Source organism: Coregonus lavaretus (assembly GCF_964263955.1).
Source record: "Coregonus lavaretus genome assembly, chromosome: 37".
Classification (NCBI taxonomy): Eukaryota; Metazoa; Chordata; class Actinopteri; order Salmoniformes; family Salmonidae; genus Coregonus; species Coregonus lavaretus.
The window spans coordinates 26,852,230-26,878,935 of NC_140024.1; the positions used below are offsets into that span (position 1 = coordinate 26,852,230).

Sequence of the window (26,706 nt, forward strand, 5' to 3'; positions counted from 1 at the left end):
CTCTTTGCAGATCTTCTCCAAGTCATTAAGGTTTCGAGGCTGACGTTTGGCAACTCGAACCTTCAGCTCCCTCCACAGATTTTCTATGGGATTAAGGTCTGGAGACTGGCTAGGCCACTCCAGGACCTTAATGTGCTTCTTCTTGAGCCACTCCTTTGTTGCCTTGGTCGTGTGTTTTGGGTCATTGTCATGCTGGAATACCCATCCACGACCCATTTTCAATGCCCTGGCTGAGGGAAGGAGGTTCTCACCCAGGATTTGACGGTACTTGGCCCCGTCCATCGTCCCTTTGATGCGGTTAAGTTGTCCTGTCCCCTTAGCAGAAAAACACCCCCAAAGCATAATGTTTCCACCTCCATGTTTGACGGTGGGGATGGCGTTCTTGGGGTCATAGGCAGCATTCCTCCTCCTCCAAACACGGCAAGTTGAGTTGATGCCAAAGAGCTCGATTTTGGTCTCATCTGACCACAACACTTTCACCCAGTTCTCCTCTGAATCATTCAGATGTTCATTGGCAAACTTCAGACGGCCCTGTATATGTGCTTTCTTGAGCAGGGGGACCTTGCGGGCGCTGCAGGATTTCAGTCCTTCACGGCGTAGTGTGTTACCAATTGTTTTCTTGGTGACTATGGTCCCAGCTGCCTTGAGATCATTGATACGATCCTCATGTGTAGTTCTGGGCTGATTCCTCACGTTCTCATGATCATTGCAACTCCACGAGGTGAGATCTTGCATGGAGCCCCAGGCCGAGGGAGATTGACAGTTATTTTGTGTTTCTTCCATTTGCGAATAATCGCACCAACTGTTGTCACCTTCTCACCAAGCTGCTTGGCGATGGTCTTGTAGCCCATTCCAGCCTTGTGTAGGTCTACAATCTTGTCCCTGACATCCTTGGAGAGCTCTTTTGTCTTGGCCATGGTGGAGAGTTTGGAATCTGATTGATTGATTGCTTCTGTGGACAGGTGTCTTTTATACAGGTAACAAGCTGAGATTAGGAACACTCCCTTTATGAGTGTGCTCCTAATCTCAACTCGTTACCTGTATAAAAGACACCTGGGAGCCAGAAATCTTTCTGATTGAGAGGGGGTCAAATACTTATTTCCCTCATTAAAAGGCAAATCAATTTATAACATTTTTGACATGCGTTTTTTCTGGATTTTTTTGTTGTAATTCTGTCTCTCACTGTTCAAATAAACCTACCATTAAAATTATAGACTGATCATTTCTTTGTCAGTGGGAAAACGTACAAAATCAGCAGCGGATCAAATACTTTTCTCCCTCACATGCCTCGCTATTGTTATTTTTACTGCTGCTCTTTAATTATTTGTTACTTTTATTTCGTATTATTTTATATTGTATTTTTGGTGATTATTTTTGGTATTCTTTCTTAAAACTGCATTGTTGGTTAAGGGCTTGTAAGTAAGCTTTTCACTGTAAGGTCTACACCTGTTGTATTCGGCGTATGTGACAAATACAATTTGAAATTTGATTTGAAATCAAATACCTTATCCAGTAGTTTGAGGTTAACCCCAGCTAGGAGGATCATTTCAGCGACATCCTGTCTGCCATGCTCTGCTGTGATGTGCAGGGCTGTCTGGAGCCTCTGTAAGGAGGGAGGGAGAGAGGAAAGGGGGGGAGACAGAGAAAGAGAGAGGGAGAAAGAAAGAAAGAGAGAACGAGAGAGTGAGACAGAGAAAGAGAGAAAGAAAAATAGAAAATGATCAGTAACAAGCAATTTTATGAAGGCTGACAGGTATGAACATAATTATGTGGTTATAAGGCATAGTGTGCAACACAAAATGTGCAACATAGACAGTCATGTTATACATAAGAGGGGGGGTGGAGGAAATTGGTTAGGGGGGTTTTGACATCTGTTGTAAATCAAACAGAGGAGATCCAGGGTCATAAATGAATGTGCTTTGTCTCCAGACACTTTCCCCGCTGAAACTTTAACATGCTGAATACTGGAACAATATTCCTAACAGAATACGTGGGGAATGGTCAGAGGCGGTCTATAGAAAACTAATGTCATATTGTTGTTATTTTGTGATGTCATTAAAAATGTTATAGAGGAAATACTGTAACTTGAAAAGTATGCACACTATATGTGTGAAGTGTCCATCCAATGTGTTGTGAATTAAATATGAAAAATTATAAAAGTATTTTTGTTAAGATAGGAATGTGATTTTAGGGGCCATAAGAGATAATTTGTCTCCTATAAACTTTGCACAGTAAGTAGCCATGCCATGAGTGAGGTCAGAGAGAGTGTCAGCCTGACTGAACCGGCCATTTCGACCAGAGTGCATTAAGGTTTGGTAAAGAAATTAACAAGCAGACCAGAAAGACATCGAGCTGCAGCTCACGTCTAAAGTGGTTCGAACTCTGAATTGTAACACGAGGTGGAGAAGAAAACTCCCCTCCCTGATAATCACTGGTACGGCTGATTAGCTGTCCTGAGCAAAGTATCTAGAAAAGCGAATTTAAGTGGGACCATTCTACTACTCTCTTCAAACCATCGTATACTACACTACTCTCATCACCCCACTGGGGACCATCGACACGGCTGGCTAGCCTATTTTCAAAGAATAATCTTCCAGAGTGAATGGAAGTAGAATCAATTCTGTAGTTCTGTTCAGGACTACATGACAAGTCATTGGAGACCGGACAACTAAGAAGAAGGACATTGTGACCCCTTGTGGACAATCACAGCCTTACAAGCGTGCCGCGGAAAGGCCCAACCAACCCCTTTTCCAAGAAGGCCTGGTTCCGACAGAAATACACAAAAAACCAAGACATTTACACGTAAATACATTCATGATTTCTTACTCCAAATGGGCGGCGGTTCGTGTGCAAAGTATATGATTACTGTGAGAGTCGTTTCTAAATGTATAATATAATAATAATAAATATAATATGCCATTTAGCAGACGCTTTTATCCAAAGCGACTTACAGTCATGCGTGCATACATTTATTTTTTTTTTATTTTTATTTTTTTTGTGTATGGGTGGTCCCGGGGATCGAACCCACTACCTTGGCGTTACAAGCGCCGTGCTCTACCAGCTGAGCTACAGAGTCCAGCCAAATGTACCAACGTATTATGTCTCTGTCCCTCTCTGCCCCCCCCCCCCATCTCTTTTGTAACAAGCCATCATATTGTGTCAGTCCGCTAGGGACCTGTTTCCATCGTATTAAGTTTCTAGTCAATAACCTATACCGTGTGTGTGTTTATCCTGTGTTATTATTTAGTTAGCTAGTAAATAAATAATTAAACTAATTTGTGTAGCACTGAATCATAAGTAAGGCTCGGGTTTTTGCAGATGCAAGGAGGATACGACGTTCAGAATGATGATATGATACGAGGTTATCATTAATAAGTTGACTGTTTATTGATGTGATAGGTAGAGACCTTTTAGAGTTTAATTCAGGAGATGGTAACTCTTTAAACAACTGCTCCCATGGTGCCCCAAATGCTAATGAGTTAATTGTTACATTATAATTTAAATCGGGTAACAATTAAACATAGTTAGTTAATTAGAGATTACAGTCCTCAGATTAATGTTTAAAGTCACGTCACGACACTGTAGTGTTACAAGTGTTACGGCAGTATACTGTAGTGTTACAAGTGTTACGGCAGTATACTGTAGTGTTAAAAGTGTTATGGCAGTATACTGTAGTGTTACAAGTGTTATGGCAGTATACTGTAGTGTTACAAGTGTTATGGCAGTATACTGTAGTGTTACAAGTGTTATGGCAGTATACTGTAGTGTTACAAGTGTTATGGCAGTATACTGGAGTGTTACAAGTGTTACAGCAGTATACTGGAGTGTTACATCAGTATACTGGAGTGTTACAAGTGTTACGGCAGTATACTGGAGTGTTACAAGTGTTACGGCAGTATACTGTAGTGTTACAAGTGTTACGGCAGTATACTGTAGTGTTACAAGTGTTATGGCAGTATACTGTAGTGTTACAAGTGTTACGGCAGTATACTGTAGTGTTAAAAGTGTTATGGCAGTATACTGTAGTGTTACAAGTGTTATGGCAATATACTGTAGTGTTACAAGTGTTATGGCAGTATACTGGAGTGTTACAAGTGTTACGGCAGTATACTGGAGTGTTACAAGTTTTACAAGTGTTACGGCAGTATACTGGAGTGTTATAAGTGTTACGGCAGTATACTGGAGTGTTACATCAGTATACTGGAGTGTTACAAGTGTTACGGCAGTATACTGGAGTGTTACAAGTGTTATGGCAGTATACTGTAGTGTTACAAGTGTTATGGCAGTAAAGTGTTACAAGTTTTATGATACAGTAAAGTGTTCAGACCCTATCAGCTGACTACTCAGACTTGCAGACAGTAGTTTCTGCTATCAGCGTACCCTTAAACTAAAGCCAACAGAGGTTGGACCAGGCCCTTATCACTGTACAGGAGCCTACTGTTCTGTGGCCTTTACCTCAGTGCTAATGTAAACAACGTCAAACACAGATCACAGCCAACTCATGATGGGCTATCACGCAACACGATGACTCACAATCGATACAGACACTTTAAGGTACACGATGCACCGTTGGCCTAACAAATCATTGAATGCATTGCATAGAATGTTTACATACAGTAAGGTGATTACGTAACGCCCATAGAGAGCGGAAACATTACTCACATTGTCAGATATGTCCAGGTCACATTCAGCGTCTATTAGCAGCCGTACTACCTCGGTGTGATTGTTGAGCACGGCGATGTGAAGAGGGGATGTGTGTTGCTGTTCAAAACACAAGGTAAAATTAGAAACACATTGATGGTTACCACATACAACAGATGCCACGTAAATAATAATAATAATGTATTACATTTGTAAAGTGCTTTTCATTATGCAAGAATTATCTCAAAGTGCATAAAATAAAATATATAAACTAGGAAATACAGTAAAATATATATATTTTTAAATATAACGAACAAGACATTAAAAAATATATAACAATATCATGAAAACAACAATAGGAATCTAGGAACGAGGCTAGTCCAGCCGATAGAGATGTGTCTTAAGGCCTGCTTTAGGAACGAGGCTAGTCCAGCCGATAGAGATGAGTCTTAAGGCCTGCTTTAGGAACGAGGCTAGTCCACTTGATAGAGATCAGTCTTAAGGCCTGCTTTAGGAACGAGGCTAGTCCAGCCAATAGAGATGAGTCTTAAGGCCTGCTTTAGGAACGAGGCTAGTCCAGCTGATAGAGATGAGTCTTAAGGCCTGCTTTAGGAACGAGGCTAGTCCAGCCAATAGAGATGACTGAGTCTTAAGGCCTGCTTTAGGAACGAGGCTAGTCCAGCCGATAGAGATGTGTCTTAAGGCCTGCTTTAGGAATGAGGCTAGTCCAGCCAATAGAGATGACTCTTAAGGCCTGCTTTAGGAACGAGGCTAGTCCAGCTGATAGAGATGTGTCTTAAGGCCTGCTTTAGGAATGAGGCTAGTCCAGCCAATAGAGATGACTCTTAAGGCCTGCTTTAGGAACGAAGCTTGTCCAGCCGATAGAGATGACTCTTAAGGCCTGCTTTAGGAACGAAGCTTGTCCAGCCGATAGAGATGACTCTTAAGGCCTGCTTTAGGAACGAAGCTTGTCTAGCCGATAGAGATGACTCTTAAGGCCTGCTTTAGGAATGAGGCTAGTCCAGCCAATAGAGATGACTCTTAAGGCCTGCTTTAGGAACGAGGCTAGTCCAGCCAATAGAGATTACTCTTAAGGCCTGCTTTAGGAACGAAGCTTGTCCAGCCGATAGAGATGATTCTTAAGGCCTGCTTTAGGAACGAAGCTTGTCCAGCCGATAGAGATGACTCTTAAGGCCTGCTTTAGGAACGAGGCTAGTCCAGCTGATAGAGATGATTCTTAAGGCTTGCTTTAAATGCACCAACATTCTGAGCAGCTCTGAGATTGTCAGTGAGGGAGTTCCAAAGGAGTGGTACATGGGAGGAACAAAGAGGTGTAATGGGTTCGCACTCAAAAAGATGGTGCATAAAGCTTACTTCATTACTCAATATTTTTTATAATTTTCACTGCATCAGGGATAGCGTACACAGACGTTTCAGCTTTACAGCCTTCTTCAGTGCGAACCCATTACACCTTTTTGTTTGTCTGAATTTGCGGGTTTTACGCACCAGCCAAGCTTCTGGGAGAGTGCGATGGGTCTCTTTTGATTAGTGGTACGTGGAAGGAAAAGGCCTGTTGTACTGTAGATTGTGGTCCTGTTTCAGACACACACTAAATCAAATATCTATAGAGAGAACCTATTCTGCACTGAGGCACTGAAAAAACACATTTAGTGTCTTGGGGTGATCTGGCGGTCGAAGCCGCTGCCTCCAGGACAATACTGCTGCAGAATGGGTTTAAAACTAACCCACCATTATTTCAGAACACCTTTTTATTGACTCTCTATATCCATTACAACAAACATATCAGAGGAGTAGGACTGCCCACAAAGAAAGAAAAAACACTTTTACTGAAAAGGGAAAACGTTAATATAGGACATACACTGAATTAAACAAACAAATATGGCACCAATTCTCTGAGTTGGAAAAAGTGTAGAAGAGGACATGGTGCAGATGCTGAACCCTACTGGTGTATTCTGAGCTGTTGGGCTTAACTAAAACACCTGGCTGTTCACTATTGTCATTTGAAAGAGGAGCTAACCAAGTTGCATTAAATGCTACCCATTATTCCTAACGTGGAGCTAACCAAGTTCTAATAAGTGCTACCCATTATTCCTAAAGAGGAGCTAACCGATGCACAAACTAGTGTAGTCTGTATGGTTGAAGGTTGGCTTGCGTACTCACGCCATCCACAGTGTCTGTGTTGATGCCTGCCTCCAGCAGCAGACTGGCCTCTCTCTCAAAGCCATGCTGGGCCACGTAGTGGAGGGCATTCATATTATTCTGCACAGACAACAACATAGTGGGACAGGTCACAGTTCAGACTCACTAACGTACCTCTCAGTCTCACACATTAGGTGGCACTTTGACATTAAACCTGTAATGAAAAGTGCTATAGAAATATGATCAGTTATTATCTAGCTACCCAATTATCTATCTATCTACCCATATCAGATTCAGTCTTCAATGTAAATCTGATAATCGGGTCCCACTTTAAATGAATTACAATTTTAAAGTTGTAACAATGCATTTATAAACCCTTTATAAGGCATATCTATACTGAACAAAAATATAAACGCAACATGTGAAGTGTTGGTCCCATGTTTCATGAGCTGAAATGAAGCTCCCCGAAATGTTCCATACACACAAAAAGCTTATTTCTCTCAAATGTTGTGCACACATTTGTTTACATCCCTGTTAGTGAGCATTTCTCCTTTGCCAAGATAATCCATCCACCTGACAGGTGTGGCATATCAATAAGCTGATTAAACAACATGATCATTATACAGGTGCACCTTGTGATGGGGACAATAAAAGGCCATTCTAAAATGTGCAGTTTTGTCACACAACAGAATGCCACAGATGTCTCAAGTTTTGAAGGAGCGTGCAATTGGCATGTTGACTGCAAGAATGTCCACCAGAGCTGTTGCCAGATATTTTATGTTCCTTTCTCTACCATAAGCCACCTCCAACGTTGTTTTAGAGAATTTGGCAGTACGTCAAACCAGCCTCACAACTGCAGACCATGTGTAACCACGCCAGCCCAGGACCTCCACATCCGGCTTCTTCACCTGCGGGATCGTCTGAGAACAGCCACCCAGACTGCTGATGAAACTGAGGAGTATTTCTGTCTGTAATAAATACCTTGTGGGGAAAAACTCATTCTGATTTGCTGGGCCTGGCTCCCAAGTGGGTTGGCCTATGCCCTCCCAGGCTCACCCATGGCTGCGCCCCTGCCAAGTCATGTGAAATCCATAGATTAGGGCCAAATTAATTGATTTCAATTGACTGATTTCCTTATATGAACTGTAACTCAGTAAAATAGTTCAAATTGTTGCATGTTGAGTTAATTTATTGTTCAGTAGTGTGGTGAGGGATTTTGAAGGAGTCAGGCGCAGGAGGGTAAATCACAGAATATAAGGTTTATTCCGAAAACACAGCGGTAAGCAGCAATGCGTCAAACATTCCAGTGCGGAAATCAGGCGCACTGGGAAACAACAAGGCACACGGGTGAAATATCCCGGCGATACAAAATACAAAGAGCTCCACCGAGCTAATCTAACCTCCACAATCAACAATCACACACAAAGACAAGGGGGCAGAGGGAACACTTATACAGGTACTGATGAGGGGATATGAACCAGGTGTGTGTAATAAACAAGACAAAACAAATGGAATGATGAGATGAGGAGCGGCAGTGGCTAGAAGGCTGGTGACGACGAACGCCGAAGCCTGCCCGAACAAGGAGAGGAGGCAGCTTCGGAGGAAGTCGTGACAAGTAGATGCTTTAGAGATTATTCATAATCATCAACACTTGTCTCAGCAAGAGTTTTAACATCATTGTCTTGGAAGAGAATGTCCCAGTCAGTGCATAGGAAGCACCCGCTTCTATGTGGTCCTCTGTCCATACGTTTACAGCTATATGAATATACACAGGGGTGCACATAACTGGTACGCAGGTACGCAAGCGCGACAAAAATCAGGAATGCGTAATGCCACTTGTGTTACTACGCGCCTTTGCGTACTTGACCGATCTTCTCATCTAACCTTACACATGACATGTTGCTTGTCAACTACTGTCAGGGATGTCCAAAAAGCAACAGACATTAAGCAGCTTCTTTGGCGTTTCGCCACCTACAAAGAAACGCCAACTGGAGCCAGAGCCGAAGAAAATACTTTTTTCGGAAAAGTGGCTCCAAGATGTGCAGTGGCTTGAAGCTAACGATGAGCGCACTGAAATGTGGTGCAAGATTTGCCACTCAAATCCACATCTAGCAGACAAAACAGGTGCATTTTATAAAGGCTCAAAGAATTTCAACCATCCTTTATTTGACAAACATGAAAAGAGCAAGGAGCACACGAATGTAGCGCAAGCCATTGCTAAACAAGCTAGCCGAGAATAAATGTCCAGTCGCCCACTTGCCAGATGGCGAGACAAGCTGAATGAAGAACAGCGGCAAGCTCTGTTTAATATTTTTCTCCTCGCCTTCCATAAAGCTAAACACGCACGTCCCATGTCTTCCTATTCTGAGGATGTTCCTTTACTGAAGCGGCTAGAAGTAAATGTCGGAGGTGCATATCATTCACGTGAAGAGGGCACACGGATCATGCAGAGCATCGCTCACACCATCAGCGGGGAGTTACGAGCCAAGTTGCAGTCTGCTGAATTTTGGGGGCTGCTTTTTGATGGATCTGAGGACATCACAAAAACTGAGCAGGAAATCGTTTACAGTATGTCTGTGTCCAGCAACGGAGAGTTTACTTCGTACTTTATTGGACTGATTGAATTGGGTGCTGACCGAACCGCACAGGCCATAACAGACGGACTTGTGAGACTTTTCCAGGACACAGGCTTGGATGACTGGACAACAAAGTTGGTCGCTGTGTGCACAGACTGCTGCTGTCAATGTGGGTATCTACAACGGCGTTGTGCCAAAACTCCGGCAACTTGCTGCGGTTGGAGACTCCCTTGTGCACATTCTGTGCACCGCACACACACTGGAGAATTGCGCGAAATCAGCTGATCGCAACGTTCCTTACTGTGAGACATTTAATCGCTCTGTGGTCAAGCTGCTGCAGTTTTATTTACAAAAAGGTGGAGCAAAAAAAACTGCTGCACTGAATAAGCTATGTGAAGAAAATGGGATCTCCTTTGTGAAACTGGGTAAGTTTCATAATATCAGATGGTCTGCATGGAGGCATGAAACACTGTTAAAAATATCAAGACTATTGCCAGCCATTAAAATGCAACTGGTTACGAGTGATAACAGTGACTTGCAGCATATCTGCACAGAGCGTTTTCAGTGCTTTCTGTCAAACATGCTTGACATTTGCAACATTTTGAACACCACATCCATTAGGTTTCAGAAGGAAAAGCTGACCATTGGAGAATGTAAGGATGAACTCATGGTGGCCATTGGACAGTTCACACTTCTGCTTGATGGTGAAAGCCATAGGGCACACACTGTTTCCAATGCTGATGCTGACAGAGACAATACTCAGGGGGTTAATTGAAGAGTTTGAAATCAGATATGACTCCCTCAAGTCATGTGATCATTTCTTAGTATTTGATCCTTCAACATGGCCTCAGGAAATGCAAGACCTCCACAGTTTTGGAAACACAACAGTTTGCAGCATTCTCAAGAAATATGAGGCCACCTTGCAACTTGACAAAGATACCACTGTGACAGAATGGATGCGCTTAAAGCAGGCAGGAAAACGCCTGGGAGCCTCTTCTGTGTATGACTTGGTCCAAATAGTAAGTACAAGTAACCCAGATGCTTATTCCAACATCAACAAGGTGGTTAAGCTGTCTCTTACACTGCCTTTAAGCAGTGCAGCTTGTGAGAGGGGATTCTCACATCTCAACATTATAAAAACCAAGTACAGATCTTGTCTGTCACATGCTCGTCACTCAGCACTGATGCACATTCACCTGTCAAAGCAGACCACAGAGACATTTGACCCAAAGCCTGCTGTTGACCTGTGGATGGAGACAGCTAATCGGAGGCTCAACCAAGGACAGGGAGGTGCATCTGCAGCGTCTTCATCATCTACCATGCAGGAAGCTGAAGCAGAGGACAGTGGTGGTGGCACTGAGGAGGACAGTGGTGGCAGCACTGAGGAGGACAGTGATGGCAGCACTGAGGAGGACAGTGGTGGTGGCACTGAGGAGGACAGTGGTGGCGGCACTGAGGAGGACAGTGATGGCAGCACTGAGGAGGACAGTGGTGGCGGCACTGAGGAGGACAGTGAAGAAGACTGCACTTATTATGACCACGCTACATATATGGTGAGTACCAAACACCATCTGCTGGTACTCACCTGAGTAACTCACTGAAAAAGTTATGTGCACCCCTGAATATACAGTATAGATGAATGCTCTATAAAGCCTTTACAAGTTATAGTTAATTGAAAGTTGACCCTTACGTTTGTCAGCGCATTGACGTTACAGCAGGCTTCCAGCAGTAGCTTGACACATTCATAGTGACCTCCATCAGAGGACAGGTGCAGAGCTGTCAGTCCGTCCTGGAGAACCACATATCATGTCACAACAGGCCTCCATCAGCTTTACATTCTATCAACAGAATAGGGAATAATCAACAATATAAAATACAACAAGTAGCACTAACCCTAGTTGTTATTATAGTAAAATAGATTTTGTTATTTCCTGGCAAAATAAAGGTTTAAAAGCAAAACATAAATTAATAGTAAACTTTTTTCTCTCCACATTACCCCTATGAAGTGAAGCAGGAACCCCGACAGCTAAAATGTATGGAATATAAAATATAGTTTCTGGGCTGCTTTGAACCCTACACCACACCACAGTGACAATATGTTCTTTACTCACTATGTTTCTCTCGTCAATGTCCACTCCTGTCTCCACTATCTTCTGCAGGACCTCTTTGTGTCCGTGCTTGGCTGCTAGATGCATGGCCATGTTTTCATCCTACACGACATATAAAAACACATCAAGGACATCATGTTATATTTACATGATAACATCTTAGTTACACACACACACACACACACACACACACACACTTGAAAAGAAATGTGAACACGTTTTCCAAAGGTGATTAAAGTTCATGTTTACTCTCTCGCTATTGTAACACTAGCCTAATCATGTTTTCGCCTATAAGTGTGTGTTTGTGTGTGTGTGTGTGTGTGTGTGTGTGCATGTGTGTGTGTGGGTGAGTGTCTGTGTGGGTGTGTGTGTGCACTTGTGTCAACGTCTGAACCTACCTTATCCTTGAGGCCATGAGTGCAGCCCATACCGATGAGGAACTCCACCACCTCTAGTTGTCCATGTTCTGCAGCCAGGTGAAACGCTGTCTTCCCAGACTGACAGTAAGACAGGGAGTGAGGGATTAACAATAAGAAGACAGTAACAGTAATGACAGTAATGACAACATCACAGTATGACCAAATGACACTATCACAGAATGACACATGACTGTATGACCAAATTATAGTATGACAGTAATGACAAAATGGCAGTATGAAAGTAATGACAGGATGTAGAACGTTTGGAAAAACAGAGAGCCTTCTGTTCTGCCCCAAGCAGGGCTCCAACTCACAACCTCCTGCAAACACACAAGCCAACCGTTTTAGCCAGCAGAGCAAGGGACTAGTCTGTCACTCTGTAAGCGACAGTTGGCTTTTCTTCTTTTTTTTCCAGGGAAAGTGATGTCACTGATGTACTCCAGCCAATATGCTACGGGCAAGTTTGACATCCTTAACTACAAGTAGTAAATACATCTAAACATGGCACAGTACAAATAATAGATAGCATAGTAAACCCTCAAGGTATCTATTGTGCACAGACGGTGGAGACACTGCATTAATCAAATTCTTAAAGTAAACAAGATTTATTTCATTGTGTCATCATCAATTTTCCTTGTAAATCCTGTAAAGCCCAAGGACAGTACTGGGAAAGTCCTGGGAAAGGAAAGCAATCCTAGGAAAATCCAAGAAGTTCAAGGAATTTGCTAAGAAAGGTCTTTGAAAGAACTGGGAAAGTGCAGAAAACGTGCTAGTAAAGAACAGGTCATGTGGTGTGGGGCAGTCACCTTGTCCACCCTGTCCAGCAGTACGTCCTCTACTAGGTCCTCCATGATGAACTCCAGCACTCTGCTATGACCCCGCTGGGCGGCACAGTGCAGCAGGCTCAGCCCATTCTGACAGAGAGATACATAACATATTTGAAGTCTTATTATAATACAAAAATAAATTATAAGACAGAAGTGACTGAAAGTGGCCTCGACTGGTGTGATCGGGAAAAACTTGCCCCGAACCAAGTGAGATGGAGGACATTCGTCAATGGCCTATTCTCCTCATAGGAGCCAAGGGCTTAAGTCAAGTAAGTCAGTCAATTATTATAATAAGACAAATGAAATAAGTTATAGACCATTATGTTTGCAAGCTTTAAAGGTCCAATATGCAGAAATTGCAAAAAATCTAAAATGTTTGCCTAAATTCAGTTTGCGTGACAAAACAAGCAGATTGTACAGTCAACTTTCTTGCCAGTTCTGGACTATGGAGACACCATTTACCAGAATGCAGCAGCCACTACTCTTAAACCTGTGGATGCTGTCTACCATAGCACCCTTTGCTTTATCACAGGTGACAGTTTTAATACTCATCACTGCATCCTGTATCAAAAGGTTGGCTGGTCCTCATTAAAGTCCCATAGATCACTTCATTACTCCCTTTTTGTTTACAAAGCTTTCCAACACAAGCTTCCAACTTACCTAACTTTGTTGTTAAAGTATAAAAACATGAGATACCAAACCCGTTCACAGGGTTGGTTAACTTTTGAGGTTCCTCGGGTCTCCACCGAACTAGGTAAATCCGCTTTTAGTTTAAATGTCACGGTTTCGGCCGAGGCTGCTCCTCTTCCTTGTTCGGGCAGGCTTCGGCGGTCGTCGTCTCCGGAGTACTAGCTGCCACCGTTCTATGTTTCATGTTCTTTTGGTTTTGTCTGTTCATAACACCTGTCCCTTATTTGTGTCTTAATTGTTCCCCTTATTTAGTTCGTGTGTTTGGGTCAGGTGTTATGCGTGATTGTTCATTGTCAGCCTGCCTCTGTGAAGTTCGTATTATTCTCTCGTTGTGTTTTCCCGAGAGCTCGCACTGCGTGCGCTTTTCTTGTTTTGACGCACTGTGTGTTTTGTGCGTAATTGTGTGCGCCACCCGGTTGGGTTGGCTACTCCTTGGTCTCGTTGCTTTGGGAACATTACTAAAGACGGTTGAAGTCATCCTGGGTCCTGCGCTTGATTCCTTCCACTCACCTACACACACCACTCTGACAGAATCACGCATCAATCATGGAATCAGCAGGAGCGACCACGCCGACAGCCGAGATGGCAGAACGTCTTCGTGGTCAGGAGGACCGCATCAATCAGGTCTGTCACGCCCTGGAGGGAGTGATGAATACTCTGCACCGATGGGAGACCAGCGGGGTTCCCACACCTCCACGAACCGAACCAGCCCCATCGGTCAGCCCCCCTGTCTCATCTCCGGAACCTAGTGGGATTCGGCTCTCGCTCCCGAGGGCGTACGACGGCTCCACTGCCGGGTGTCAAGGATTCCTGCTGCAGGTGGAGCTCTACCTCGCCACCGTACACCCGGCGCCCTCGGGACACGAGAGCGTCTCAGCCCTCATCTCCTGTCTCACCGGCAAGGCGTTGGAGTGGGCCAACGCCGAGTGGAGGAGAATGGACGCCGCTACCACGAACTATGCGGAGTTCTCCCGCCGCTTCCGTGCTGTGTTCGATCATCCACCGGAAGGGAAGGCGGCGGGGGAACGTCTATTCTACCTCCGACAGGGGATGAGGAGCGCCCAGGACTTTGCCTTAGAGTTTCGGACCCTAGCGGCTGATGCAGGGTGGAATGAGCGGGCCCATATCGACCATTTCCGCTGCAGCCTCCGGGAAGACGTCCAGCGAGAGTTGGCGTGCAGGGACACGTCGTTGACGTTCGACCAGCTGGTCGACATGGCCATCCGGCTGGATACCCTGCTCGCCACCCGTGGGCGTCCCGGAGGGGGGGGTTCGCCCATTCCACTCTCCAGCACCTCCGAGCCGAGCCCTATGGAGCTCGGAGGTGCTGGCGCTAGGGAACGGAGGAGGAGGAGCCCGAGGGGACCCGGCCCTTGCACCAACTGTGGTCGTGGAGGGCACACCACGGCTAGGTGTTGGGGCGGGTCCTCCAGTGAGGGAGATGGCAGGTCACGCATTGGGGGGTCCCCCCAGGTGAGTAGGCGCCCTGCTTACCCAGAGCTTTCTGTCGTGCACCTAACCTTGCCTGTTTGTTTCCCACAGGTTGCACCTCGTTCCCAGCATAAGGCGCTGGTAGATTCAGGCGCAGCTGGGAATTTTGTAGATCGCCAGTTCTGTATAGAGTTAGGGATTCCCCTCCTTCCAGTGGATAAGCCTTTCCCCGTCCATGCCCTAGATAGCCGTCCGTTAGGGTCTGGGTTGATTAGGGAAGTCACAGCACCCATTCAGATGACGGCGCAGGAGGGTCATGAGGAGAGAATTCAGCTCTATCTGATTGACTCTCCTGCGTATCCGGTAGTGCTGGGTCTTCCCTGGTTGATGACTCATGACCCTATTATTAGGTGGCGAGAGAAAGCTCTTAAAGGGTGGTCTGCTCAATGTGAGGGGCGGTGTCTGGGTGTTTCCATAGGGGCGACCTCGGTGGAGAGTCCGAATCTAATGCCAGCACTGCAGATTCCCCCCGAGTATGAGGATTTGGCACTGGCGTTCAGTAAGACCAGGGCGGCGCAGCTGCCGCCTCATAGACGGGGGGATTGTGCGATAGATCTCCAGTCAGGAGCAGCTCTCCCTCGGAGCCATGTGTATCCCTTGTCTCAAGAGGAGAGAAAGGCTATGGAGACATACATCTCTGAGTCTCTTAGACAGGGATACATACGGGCCTCCGTTTCACCCGCTTCCTCAAGTTTCTTTTTTGTGAAGAAAAAGGATGGAGGTCTGCGCCCGTGTATTGATTACCGCGGTCTCAATCAGATCACAGTGAAGTACAGCTATCCACTTCCTCTGATTGCGACTATGACGGAGTCACTGCACGGTGCGCGGTTCTTTACAAAATTGGATCTTAGGAGCGCATATAACTTGGTACGCATTCGAGAGGGCGATGAATGGAAGACAGCGTTTAGCACGACTTCCGGACACTACGAGTATCTAGTCATGCCATATGGGTTGATGAATGCTCCCTCAGTCTTCCAATCCTTCGTCGATGAGATTTTCCGGGACATGCAGGGACAGGGAGTAGTGGTGTACATCGACGACATTCTGGTGTATAGTCCTACCCGTGCTGAGCATGTAGCCCTGGTGCGCCGAGTATTGAGGAGGCTGTTGGAGCATGACCTATATGTCAAGGCAGAGAAATGTCTGTTTTTCCAGAAGTCGGTCTCCTTTCTGGGTTACCAGTTATCTGCGTCAGGGGTGAAGATGGAGGTAGACCGGGTGTCAGCTGTGCGTAATTGGCAGACCCCAACCACTGTGAAGGAGGTGCAACGGTTCTTGGGTTTTGCGAATTATTACCGGAGGTTTATCCGGGGTTTTGGACAGGTGGCAGCTCCCATAACGTCTCTGTTAAAGGGGGGTCCGGTGCGCTTGCGGTGGTCAGCTGAGGCGGACAGGGCATTTGGGAGACTAAAGGACCTGTTTACCTCGGCGCCGGTGTTGGCGCATCCGGATCCCTCTTTACCGTTCCAAGTAGAGGTGGACGCGTCAGAAGCCGGGATAGGGGCCGTTCTTTCCCAGCGTTCTGGCACTCCACCTAAACTCCGTCCCTGTGCGTTCTACTCTAAGAAGCTCAGTCCGGCGGAGCGGAATTATGACGTAGGAGACAGGGAGCTGTTAGCCGTGGTACAGGCCCTAAAGGTGTGGAGGCATTGGCTCGAGGGGGCTCAACACCCTTTCCTCATTCTAACTGACCATCGTAACCTGGAGTACATCCGGGCAGCTAGGAGACTGAATCCTCGCCAGGCTCGCTGGACTATGTTCCTAGCCCGGTTTGTGTTTAAGATCACATACATCCCTGGGTCCCAGAACGGGAAGGCAGATGCTCTGTCTCGGCGGTATGACGCAGAGGAGAGGTCAGTTGAGTCCACGCCCATACTACCGGAGTCTTGTCTGGTTGCTCCGGTGGTGTGGGAGGTTGATGGTGAGATCGAGCGGGCGTTACGCACCGACCCGAGTCCTCCACAGTGTCCTGTGGGTCGGACGTACGTTCCGCTCGAGGTACGCGATCGCCTCATTTGTTGGGCTCATACGTCCCCCTCCTCTGGCCATCCGGGTATCGGCCGGACAGTGCACTGCCTTAGCACGAAGTACTGGTGGCCAACGTTAGCTAGGGATGTGAGGATTTATGTCTCCTCCTGTTCGGTGTGTGCCCAGTGTAAGGCACCCATACATTTGCCCAGGGGTAAGTTACAACCCCTGCCTATTCCACAACGACCCTGGTCCCACCTCTCGGTGGATTTTGTTACCGACCTTCCCCCCTCACAGGGGAATACTACCATCCTGGTCGTTGTGGATCGGTTCTCAAAGGCCTGTCGTCTCCTTCCCATGCCGGGTCTACCCACTGCCCTACAGACCGCTGAGGCTCTGTTCACCCATGTCTTCCGGCATTACGGGGTACCCGAGGATATAGTGTCTGACCGAGGCTCCCAGTTCACCTCTAGAGTGTGGAGAGCATTTATGGAACGGTTGGGGGTTTCGGTAAGCCTTACCTCGGGGTACCACCCGGAGAGTAATGGGCAGGTTGAACGTGTCAACCAGGATGTGGGTAGGTTTCTGAGGTCATACTGTCAGGGCCGGCCGGAGGAGTGGGCAAGATATGTGCCCTGGGCCGAGATGGCACAGAACTCTCTTCGCCACTCCTCCACCCAACTAACCCCTTTTCAGTGTGTGTTAGGGTACCAGCCGGTTCTGGCACCATGGCATGAGAGCCAGATCGAGGCCCCCGCTGTGGATGAGTGGGGGCGGCGCTCGGAGGAGACGTGGGACGCTGCACACGTCCATCTGCAGCGTGCCATACGTCGACAGAAGACGAGCGCCGACCTACACCGCAGTGAGGGGCCAGTGTACGCACCTGGAGATCGAGTCTGGCTCTCAACCAGAAACCTGCCCCTCCGCCTGCCCTGCCGGAAGCTGGGTCGGCGGTTTGTGGGGCCATTTAAAGTCCTGAGGAGATTGAACGAGGTGAGTTATAGGTTAGAACTACCTGTTGATTACAAAAATATTAACCCCTCGTTCCATGTGTCTCTCCTCAGGCCGGTGGTAGCTGGTCCACTCCAGGACTTTGAGATTGAGGAGACTCCTCCGCCCCCGTTGGACATCGAGGGGGCTCCGGCGTACACCGTGAGGTCCATCCTGGACTCGAGACGCCGGATGGGGGGTCTTCAATATCTCGTGGAGTGGGAGGGGTACGGCCCGGAGGAGCGGTGCTGGGTGCCAAGGAGGGACGTATTAGACCAGTCCCTACTGACCGATTTCCATCGGGGTCATCCTGCGCGCCCTGCTCCGCGTCGTCCGGGTCGTCCCCGAGCTCCGGGTCGGCGCACGGCTGGAGCCGCGCGTCAAGGGGGGGGTACTGTCACGGTTTCGGCCGAGGCTGCTCCTCTTCCTTGTTCGGGCAGGCTTCGGCGGTCGTCGTCTCCGGAGTACTAGCTGCCACCGTTCTATGTTTCATGTTCTTTTGGTTTTGTCTGTTCATAACACCTGTCCCTTATTTGTGTCTTAATTGTTCCCCTTATTTAGTTCGTGTGTTTGGGTCAGGTGTTATGCGTGATTGTTCATTGTCAGCCTGCCTCTGTGAAGTTCGTATTATTCTCTCGTTGTGTTTTCCCGAGAGCTCGCACTGCGTGCGCTTTTCTTGTTTTGACGCACTGTGTGTTTTGTGCGTAATTGTGTGCGCCACCCGGTTGGGTTGGCTACTCCTTGGTCTCGTTGCTTTGGGAACATTACTAAAGACGGTTGAAGTCATCCTGGGTCCTGCGCTTGATTCCTTCCACTCACCTACACACACCACTCTGACATTAAAGCACCTCACTCAACTACAAAATACATTACAATAGGATGTTCTGGTGCCGCTCGGGCAATTGAAAATATTGATTGTGGACCTTCATACTGAGGAATGTAACAGTTTTTCTTGAATATTTGTGTTGTGATGTATTTTAGTTTGTTTTACACTGGATCTGATTTTGATTCGATTTCATCTTATGAATTGTATATGCAGGGCTCCCTTGTGAAAGAGACCCGGTCTCAATGGTGACTCCCTGTTTAAAAAATAAAAATAAATAAAACATTGTATTTTCAGCTGTTTGAAGCTGGTGTACAAAACCAAGTAAAGAGATGCAAAACAAGAAACATGTCACGTTCGTGTAAGGACGGGTCAGACCAAGGCGCAGCGTGAAATGCATACATGTTTATTATAAAGAATAAACACACGAAACAAAAACAACGTAACGTGAAGTCCTCAGGCTAAACACAAATACACGCCTCTAACACGGAACAAGATCCCACCACTAATGAGTGCCAATAGGCTGCCTAAGTATGATCCAAAATCAGAGACAACGAGCGACAGCTGTCTCTGATTGGGAATCACACCCGGCCAAACACAGAACTACAACACCTAGAATGCAACATAGAAATACTAACATAGAATATCCACACCCTGACTCAACATACACTGCTCCAAAAAATAAAGGGAACACTTAAACAACACAATGTAACTCCAAGTCAATCACACTTCTGTGAAATCAAACTGTCCACGTAGGAAGCAACACTGATTGACAATACATTTCACATGCTGTTGTGCAAATGGAATAGACAACAGGTGGAAATTATAGGCAATTAGCAAGACACCCCCAATAAAGGACTGGTTTTGCAGGTGGTGACCACAGACCACTTCTCAGTTCCTATGCTTCCTGGCTGATGTTTTGGTCACTTTTGAATGCTGGCGGTGCTTTCACTCTAGTGGTAGCATGAGACGGAGTCTACAACCCACACAAGTGGCTCAGGTAGTGCAGCTCATCCAGGATGGCACATCAATGCGAGCTGTGGCAAGAAGGTTTGCTGTGTCTGTCAGCGTAGTGTCCAGAGCATGGAGGCGCTACCAGGAGACAGGCCAGTACATCAGGAGACGTGGAGGAGGCCGTGGGAGGGAAACAACCCAGCAGCAGGACTGCTACCTCCGCCTTTGTGCAAGGAGGAGCAGGAAGAGCACTGCCAGAGCCCTGCAAAATGACCTCCAGCAGGCCACAAATGTGCATGTGTCTGCTCAAACGGTCAGAAACAGACTCCATGAGGGTGGTATGAGGGCCCGACGTCCACAGGTGGGGGTTGTGCTTACAGCCCAACACCATGCAGGACGTTTGGCATTTGCCAGAGAACACCAAGATTGGCAAATTCGCCACTGGCGCCCTGTGCTCTTCACAGATGAAAGCAGGTTCACACTGAGCACATGTGACAGACGTAACAGAGTCTGGAGACGCCGTGGAGAACGTTCTGCTGCCTGCAACATCCTCCAGCATGACCGGTTTGGCGGTGGGTCAGTCATGGTGTGGGGTGGCATTTCTTTGGGGGGCCGCACAGCCCTCCATGTGCTCGCCAGAGGTAGCCTGACTGCCATTAGGTACCGAGATGAGATCCTCAGACCCCTTGTGAGACCATATGCTGGTGCGGTTGGCCCTGGGTTCCTCCTAATGCAAGACAATGCTAGACCTCATGTGGCTGGAGTGTGTCAGCAGTTCCTGCAAGAGGAAGGCATTGATGCTATGGACTGGCCCGCCCGTTCCCCAGACCTGAATCCAATTGAGCACATCTGGGACATCATGTCTCGCTCCATCCACCAACGCCACGTTGCACCACAGACTGTCCAGGAGTTGGCGGATGCTTTAGTCCAGGTCTGGGAGGAGATCCCTCAGGAGACACCTCATCAGGAGCATGCCCAGGCGTTGTAGGGAGGTCATACAGGCACGTGGAGACAACACACACTACTGAGCCTCATTTTGACTTGTTTTAAGGACATTACATCAAAGTTGGATCAGCCTGTAGTGTGGTTTTCCACTTTAATTGTGAGGGTGACGCCAAATCCAGACCTCCATGGGTTGATAAATTTGATTTCCATTGATAATTTTTGTGTGATTTTGTTGTCAGCACATTCAACTATGTAAAGAAAAAAGTATTTAATAAGATTATTTCATTCATTCAGATCTAGGATGTGTTATTTTAGTGTTCCCTTTATTTTCTTGAGCAGTGTACAAGAGTCCCATGAGTCAGGGCGTGACAAAACAGGAAGCAAATTGTCACGGATTCCGCCGAGGCTGCTCCTCCTCCTTGTTCGGGCAGGCTTCGGCGTTCGTCGTCTCCCGAGTACTAGCTGCTACCGTTGGATGTTCTCTGTGTTTGTTTGGTTTTGTCTGTTTGGTGCACCTGTGTCTTATCCTGTCCTGATTATGTCACCTATAAGTTTCTGAGTGGCGCAGTGGTCTAAGGCACTGCATCGCAGTGCTAACTGTGCCACTAGAGTTCCTGGTTCGAATCCAGGCTCTGTCGCCGCCGGCCGCGACCAGGAGACTCATGGGCGGCGCACAATTGGCCCAGCGTCGTCCAGGGTAGGGGAGGGAATGGCCGGCAGGGATGTAGCTCATTTGATAGAGCATGGCGTTTGCAACGCCAGGGTTGTGGGTTCGATTCCCACGGTGGGCCAGTATAAAAAAAAAAAATGTATTCACTAACTGTAAGTCGCTCTGGATAAGAGCGTCTGCTAAATGACTAAAATGTAAATGTAAGTTTCCTTTGGTTTTGTTTGTAGTTGTGTGTTGTTGTACGCCTGTCCGTTGGGGTTTTGGATTTTGCATTCTTGTTATTAAGTGTTTGACGCACTGTTTGCGCATCGCTTATGTTTAGTGTTTTACGCATTGTTTTGCGTATCGCTCGCCTCCGTTGTTTGAGGCCCTTTATTTTGTATTTGTCATTTGCTGACAAGTAAAGTCTGTGTGGACTAAGCTTCTGTGTCCTGCGCCTGACTCCAACACCACATCCACCTCAAAACACTGACACAAATAGAAAGGAACTACCGCTTTTCAGACTTGGTTTCAATGAGAATGACAAATCTATAATTTGGTCGGGTCGCACACAAAACTGCATATTGCACCTTTAAGTGTTAACCAGAAGTTCAACTGCAAGTTCATTGTTACACACTGTAAAAAATGATTTGTTGATTCAGCTTAAAATAACAAGGCAACCAGATGCAATACGATTTCATTTGGGCATATTAGCTGAACCAACATACATTCTCAAGTTGAATTGCGTGTTTTAGATTGAGTGAACATACAATTCAAATTGAGAATATATTATACCTTATTTGCATATTCCCAGTGTGCCCTTTGAGTGAATTGTAGTTACCATCCATGGCTGTATTTGTTAGCGACAGAGACATGGTTGTTGCATTCAATGGCTTTCAGTCCTGTCACCTTCACCAAGTGAATATACACTGAGTGTACAAAACATTAGGAACACTGTCTATGTCACTGCTGTTTCAATGACATAGACTAACCAGGTGAATCCAGGTGAAAGCTGTGATCTCTTATTGATGTCACTTGTTATATCCACTTAAATCAGGGGAGGAGACAGGTTAAAGAAAGACTTTTAAGCCTCGAGACAATTGAGACATGGATTGTGTATGAGTACCATTCAGAATATTTAAGTGCCTTTGAACGGGGCATGGTAGTAGGTGGCAGGCGCACCAGTTTGATTGTGTCAAAAACTGCAGCACTGCAGGGTTTTTCACACAACAATTTCCTGTGTATATCAAGAATGGTCCACCACCCAATGGACATCCAGCCAACTTGACACAACTATGGGAAACATGGGCCATCATCCCTGTGGAACACTTTGTAGAGTCCATGCCGCGACGAATTTAGGCTGTTCTGAGGGTTAAATGGGGTGCAACTCAATATTAGATAGGTGTTCCTAATGTTTTCAAATTAAACTCACTGTATCATATGTATCATTCTTTGAGGGTAGTTACACCCTAACACACTGGTCTGACACTCCTGGTTTACAGGCCACATCAACCCTGCAAAACACATTATGCTGGCTTGCAAAGTGATGTGTAATTTTTATTGGAATCCATCCAGAGTAAGGATATCCAAAATTGACTGCCGGGGTAGGGAAGTTTGATTAATGAGACCTAAATCATCTAAACTGGAACAGCCATCTTAGTAACTGGTGCAATAAGTCCAACTACTAACAGATAGGATTAGTTCAGAAAATTATATGTTATTTATCTTTGTGTAGCATTAGATTAATCATCAAATCAATGTACATGAAAAAACTGGTATTGAAACAAACAATTCTGAAAATCAACCTGCTGGGAAATATAAAGATGATGGGTGTGGTTTTGAGCAAACATGATTTTTTAAATTTTACTCAACAAGCGTGTTCAAATTCAGCTAACTTCGAGCAGTGTTTGTTGAGTAAACAAACTTTAACACATTGGCTCAACCTCTTGTCCTTATGAAGTCCAATCAACTCACAGAGTAACGCTGATTAAGCAATTGGTTAAGTTGGCTTTTTTGTGTGTGAATAGGAGTGAATACAAACAGCATATTGTTTGCCTGAATTCCATAAGCTATAACTAGTTACAATTAGACACAATTGAAACCCTCAAAAACCATTAAGGAAATTGCATGATGTAGTCCAATCAGCGTTTTTGCATCATTAGAGTTAGGATCCGTTCCATTGAATTTGGTCAATTCAGGTAATTAATTGAAATGACTTACTTTGTTTTCACAGTTGAGCTTTGCTCCAGCGGCCACGAGGATCTGTAGGATCTTCAGGCGACCGAACCAGGCTGCCAGCAGCAGAGCATTCATACCAAACTGAGAAGGGACAATATATTATAGAAATAGAATTAAGGCCGAGGCAGCGCGACCGAAGGTAACCACCCCATTTTGCCCCCGTCCCGCCCCCCAGAGCTAAAGAACTGAATCATGTTCTGTGCATGTGTTCCTTAACAGACAATTTTTTTTAAGTACAGTGCCATTTGCAAAAGCATTCATCCCCCTTGGCGTTTTTCCTATTTTGTTGCATTACAACCTGTAATTTAAATGGATTTTTATTTGGATTTCATGTAATGGACATACACAAAATAGTCCAAATTAGTGAAGTGAAATGAAAAAAATAACTTGTTTTAAAAATTCTCAAAAATACATAACGGAAAAGTGGTGCGTGCATATGTATTCACCCCCTTTGCTATGAAGCCCCTAAATAAGATCTGGTGCAACCAGTTACCTTCAGAAGTCACATAATTAGTTAAATAAAGTCCACCTGTGTGCAATCTAAGTGTCACATGATCTCAGTATATATACACCTGTTCTGAAAGGCCCCAGAGTCTGCAACACCACTAAGCAAGGGGCACCACCAAGCAAGCAGCACCATGAAGACCAAGGAGCTCTCCAAACAGGTCAGGGACAAAGTTGTGGAGAAGTACAGATCAGGGTTGGGTTATAAAAAAATATCAGAAACTTTGAACATCCCACGGAGCACCATTAAATCCATTATAAAAAAAATTGAAAGAATATGGCACCACAACAAACCTGCCAAGAGAGGGCCGCCCAACAAAACTCATGGACCAGGCAAGGAGGGCATTAATCAGAGAGGCAACAAAGAGACCAAAGATAACCCTGAAGGAGCTGAAAAGCTCCACAGCGGAGATTGGAAAATCTGTCCATAGGACCACTTTAAGCCATACACTCCACAGAGCTGGGCTTTACGGAAGAGTGGCCAGAAAAAATCCATTGCTTAAAGAAAAAAATAAGCAAACACGTTTGGTGTTCGCCAAAAGGCATGTGGGAGACTCCCCAAACTAAAAAATGGAAAATATGGAAGAAGGTACTCTGGTCAGATGAGACCAAATTTGAGCTTTTTGGCCATTAAGGAAAACGCTATGTCTGGCACAAACCCAACACCTCTCATCACCCCGAGAACACCATCCCCACAGTGAAGCATGGTGGTGGCAGCATCATGTGGTGGGTGAATAGTTATGCACGCTCAAGTTTTCTGTTTTTTTGTCTTATTTCTTGTTTGATTCACAAGAAAAAATATTTTGCATCTTCAAAGTGGTAGGCATGTTGTGTAAATCAAATGATACAAACCCCCCAAAATCCATTTTAATTCCAGGTTGTAAGGCAACAAAATAGGAAAAATGCCAAGGGGGGTGAATACTTTCACAAGCCACTGTAGCTGCTGCGCTGACCCCTCCCCTTCCCCCTCCCCCTCCCTTCACTTTACTCTTACCCTCTTCTGGACCCGCAACCAATTTCATCTACGTGATGATGTAGCTTACATCTCTGCCTCATACATAATATATACAGTGCCTTCAGAAAGAATTCATACCCCTTTGACTTATTGCACATTTTGTTGTTTTACAGCCTGATATTCAAAATGGTTTAAATTGTTGCTTTTTCTAACCCATCTACACATAATACACCATAATGACAAAGTGAAAACATGTTTTTAGAAATTCTTGCAAATTAATTGAAAATTAAATACAAATATATTTAATTTACAGAAGTATTCACACCCCTGAGTCAATACATGCTAGAATCACCTTTGGCAGTGATTACAGCTGTGAGTCTTTCTGGGTAAGTCTCTAAGAGCTTCGCACACCTGGGTTGTACAATATTTGCACATTATTATTAAAAAATTATTCAAGCTCTGTCAAGTAGGTTGTTGATCATTGATAGACAGCCAGTTTCAAGTCTTGCCATAGATTTTCAAGCCAATTTAAGTGAAATCTGTAACTAGGCCACTCAGGAACATTCAATGTCGTCTTGGTAAGCAACTCCAGTGTATATTTGGCCTTGTGTTTTAGGCTATTGTCCTGCTGAAAGGTGAATTTGTCTCCCAGTGTCTTCTAGGATTTTGCCTGTGCTTAGCTCTATTCTGTTTCTTTTTATCCTAAAAAACTCCCTAGTCCCTGCCTATGACAAGCAAGCCCATAACATGATGCAGCCACCACCACCACTGTGCTTGAAAATATGAAGAGTGGTACTCAGTGATGTGTTGTGTTGGATTTGCCCCAAACATAACACTTTGTATTCAGGACATAAATGTACTTTGCCAATTATTTTGCAATATTACTTTAGTGCCTCATTGCAAACAGGATGCATGTTTTGGAATATTTGTATTCTGTACTGGCTTTCTTCTTTTCACTCTGTCATTTAGGTTAGTATTGGTGGAGTAACTACAATGTTGTTGATCCATCCTCAGTTTTCTCCAATCACAGCTATTAAACTCTAACTGTTTTAAAGTCACCATTGGCCTCATGGTGAAATCCCTAAGCGGTTTCCTTCCTCTCCGGCAACTGAGTTATGAAGGACGCCTGTATCTGCTCAAAGGGATATTCAATGTCTGCTTTTTTTTTACCCATCTACCAATAGGAGCCCTTCTTTGCGAGGCAAATCTGTGTTTGAAATTCACTGCTCGACTGAGGGACCTTACAGATAGATAATTGTATGTGTGGGGTACAGAGAGGAGGTAGTCATTCAGAAATCATGTTAAACACTATTATTGCACACAGAGTGAGTCCATGCAATATATTATGTGACTTCTTCAGCACATTTTTACTCCTGAACTTATTTAGGCTTGCCATAACAAAGGGGTTGAATACTTATTTACTCAAGACATTTCAGCTTTTCATGTATTTATTTATTTGTAAACATTTCTAAAAGCATAATTCCACTTTGACATTATGGGGTATTGTGTGTTGGCCAGTGACACAAAATCTCAATTTAATCAATTTAAAATTCAGGCTGTAACACAACAAAATGTGGAAAATAATAAAGGGATGTGAATACTTTCTGAAGGCACTGTATATATACTGTATATTTTGTAGGCTAATTTAGGATGTAAGCTACAACCTTCTCTGTCTGTTGTAATTAAGGATATTGCAGTAGCAGAAGCAGGACACAGTCTACACATTGCATTGGGGTAAAACACATTAAAATCGTTATTTAGACTGCCT

General features: G+C 45.3%; 1 protein-coding gene across 1 annotated transcript in view; it reads right to left on the reverse strand.

The window, feature by feature from the left end:
* Positions 1-26,706, reverse strand: part of ankdd1a (ankyrin repeat and death domain containing 1A) — a 39,578-nt gene that overhangs the window by 5,721 nt on the left and 7,151 nt on the right. Inside the window, exons 4-11 of the mRNA XM_084154038.1 lie at positions 23,462-23,560; positions 12,711-12,818; positions 11,884-11,982; positions 11,489-11,587; positions 11,068-11,166; positions 6,823-6,921; positions 4,663-4,761; positions 1,505-1,603 (exon numbers count right to left, since the gene is read on the reverse strand). Of these exons, the coding sequence (XP_084010164.1) occupies positions 1,505-1,603; positions 4,663-4,761; positions 6,823-6,921; positions 11,068-11,166; positions 11,489-11,587; positions 11,884-11,982; positions 12,711-12,818; positions 23,462-23,560 (801 nt within the window). The remainder of the gene's footprint in view (positions 1-1,504; positions 1,604-4,662; positions 4,762-6,822; positions 6,922-11,067; positions 11,167-11,488; positions 11,588-11,883; positions 11,983-12,710; positions 12,819-23,461; positions 23,561-26,706) is intronic.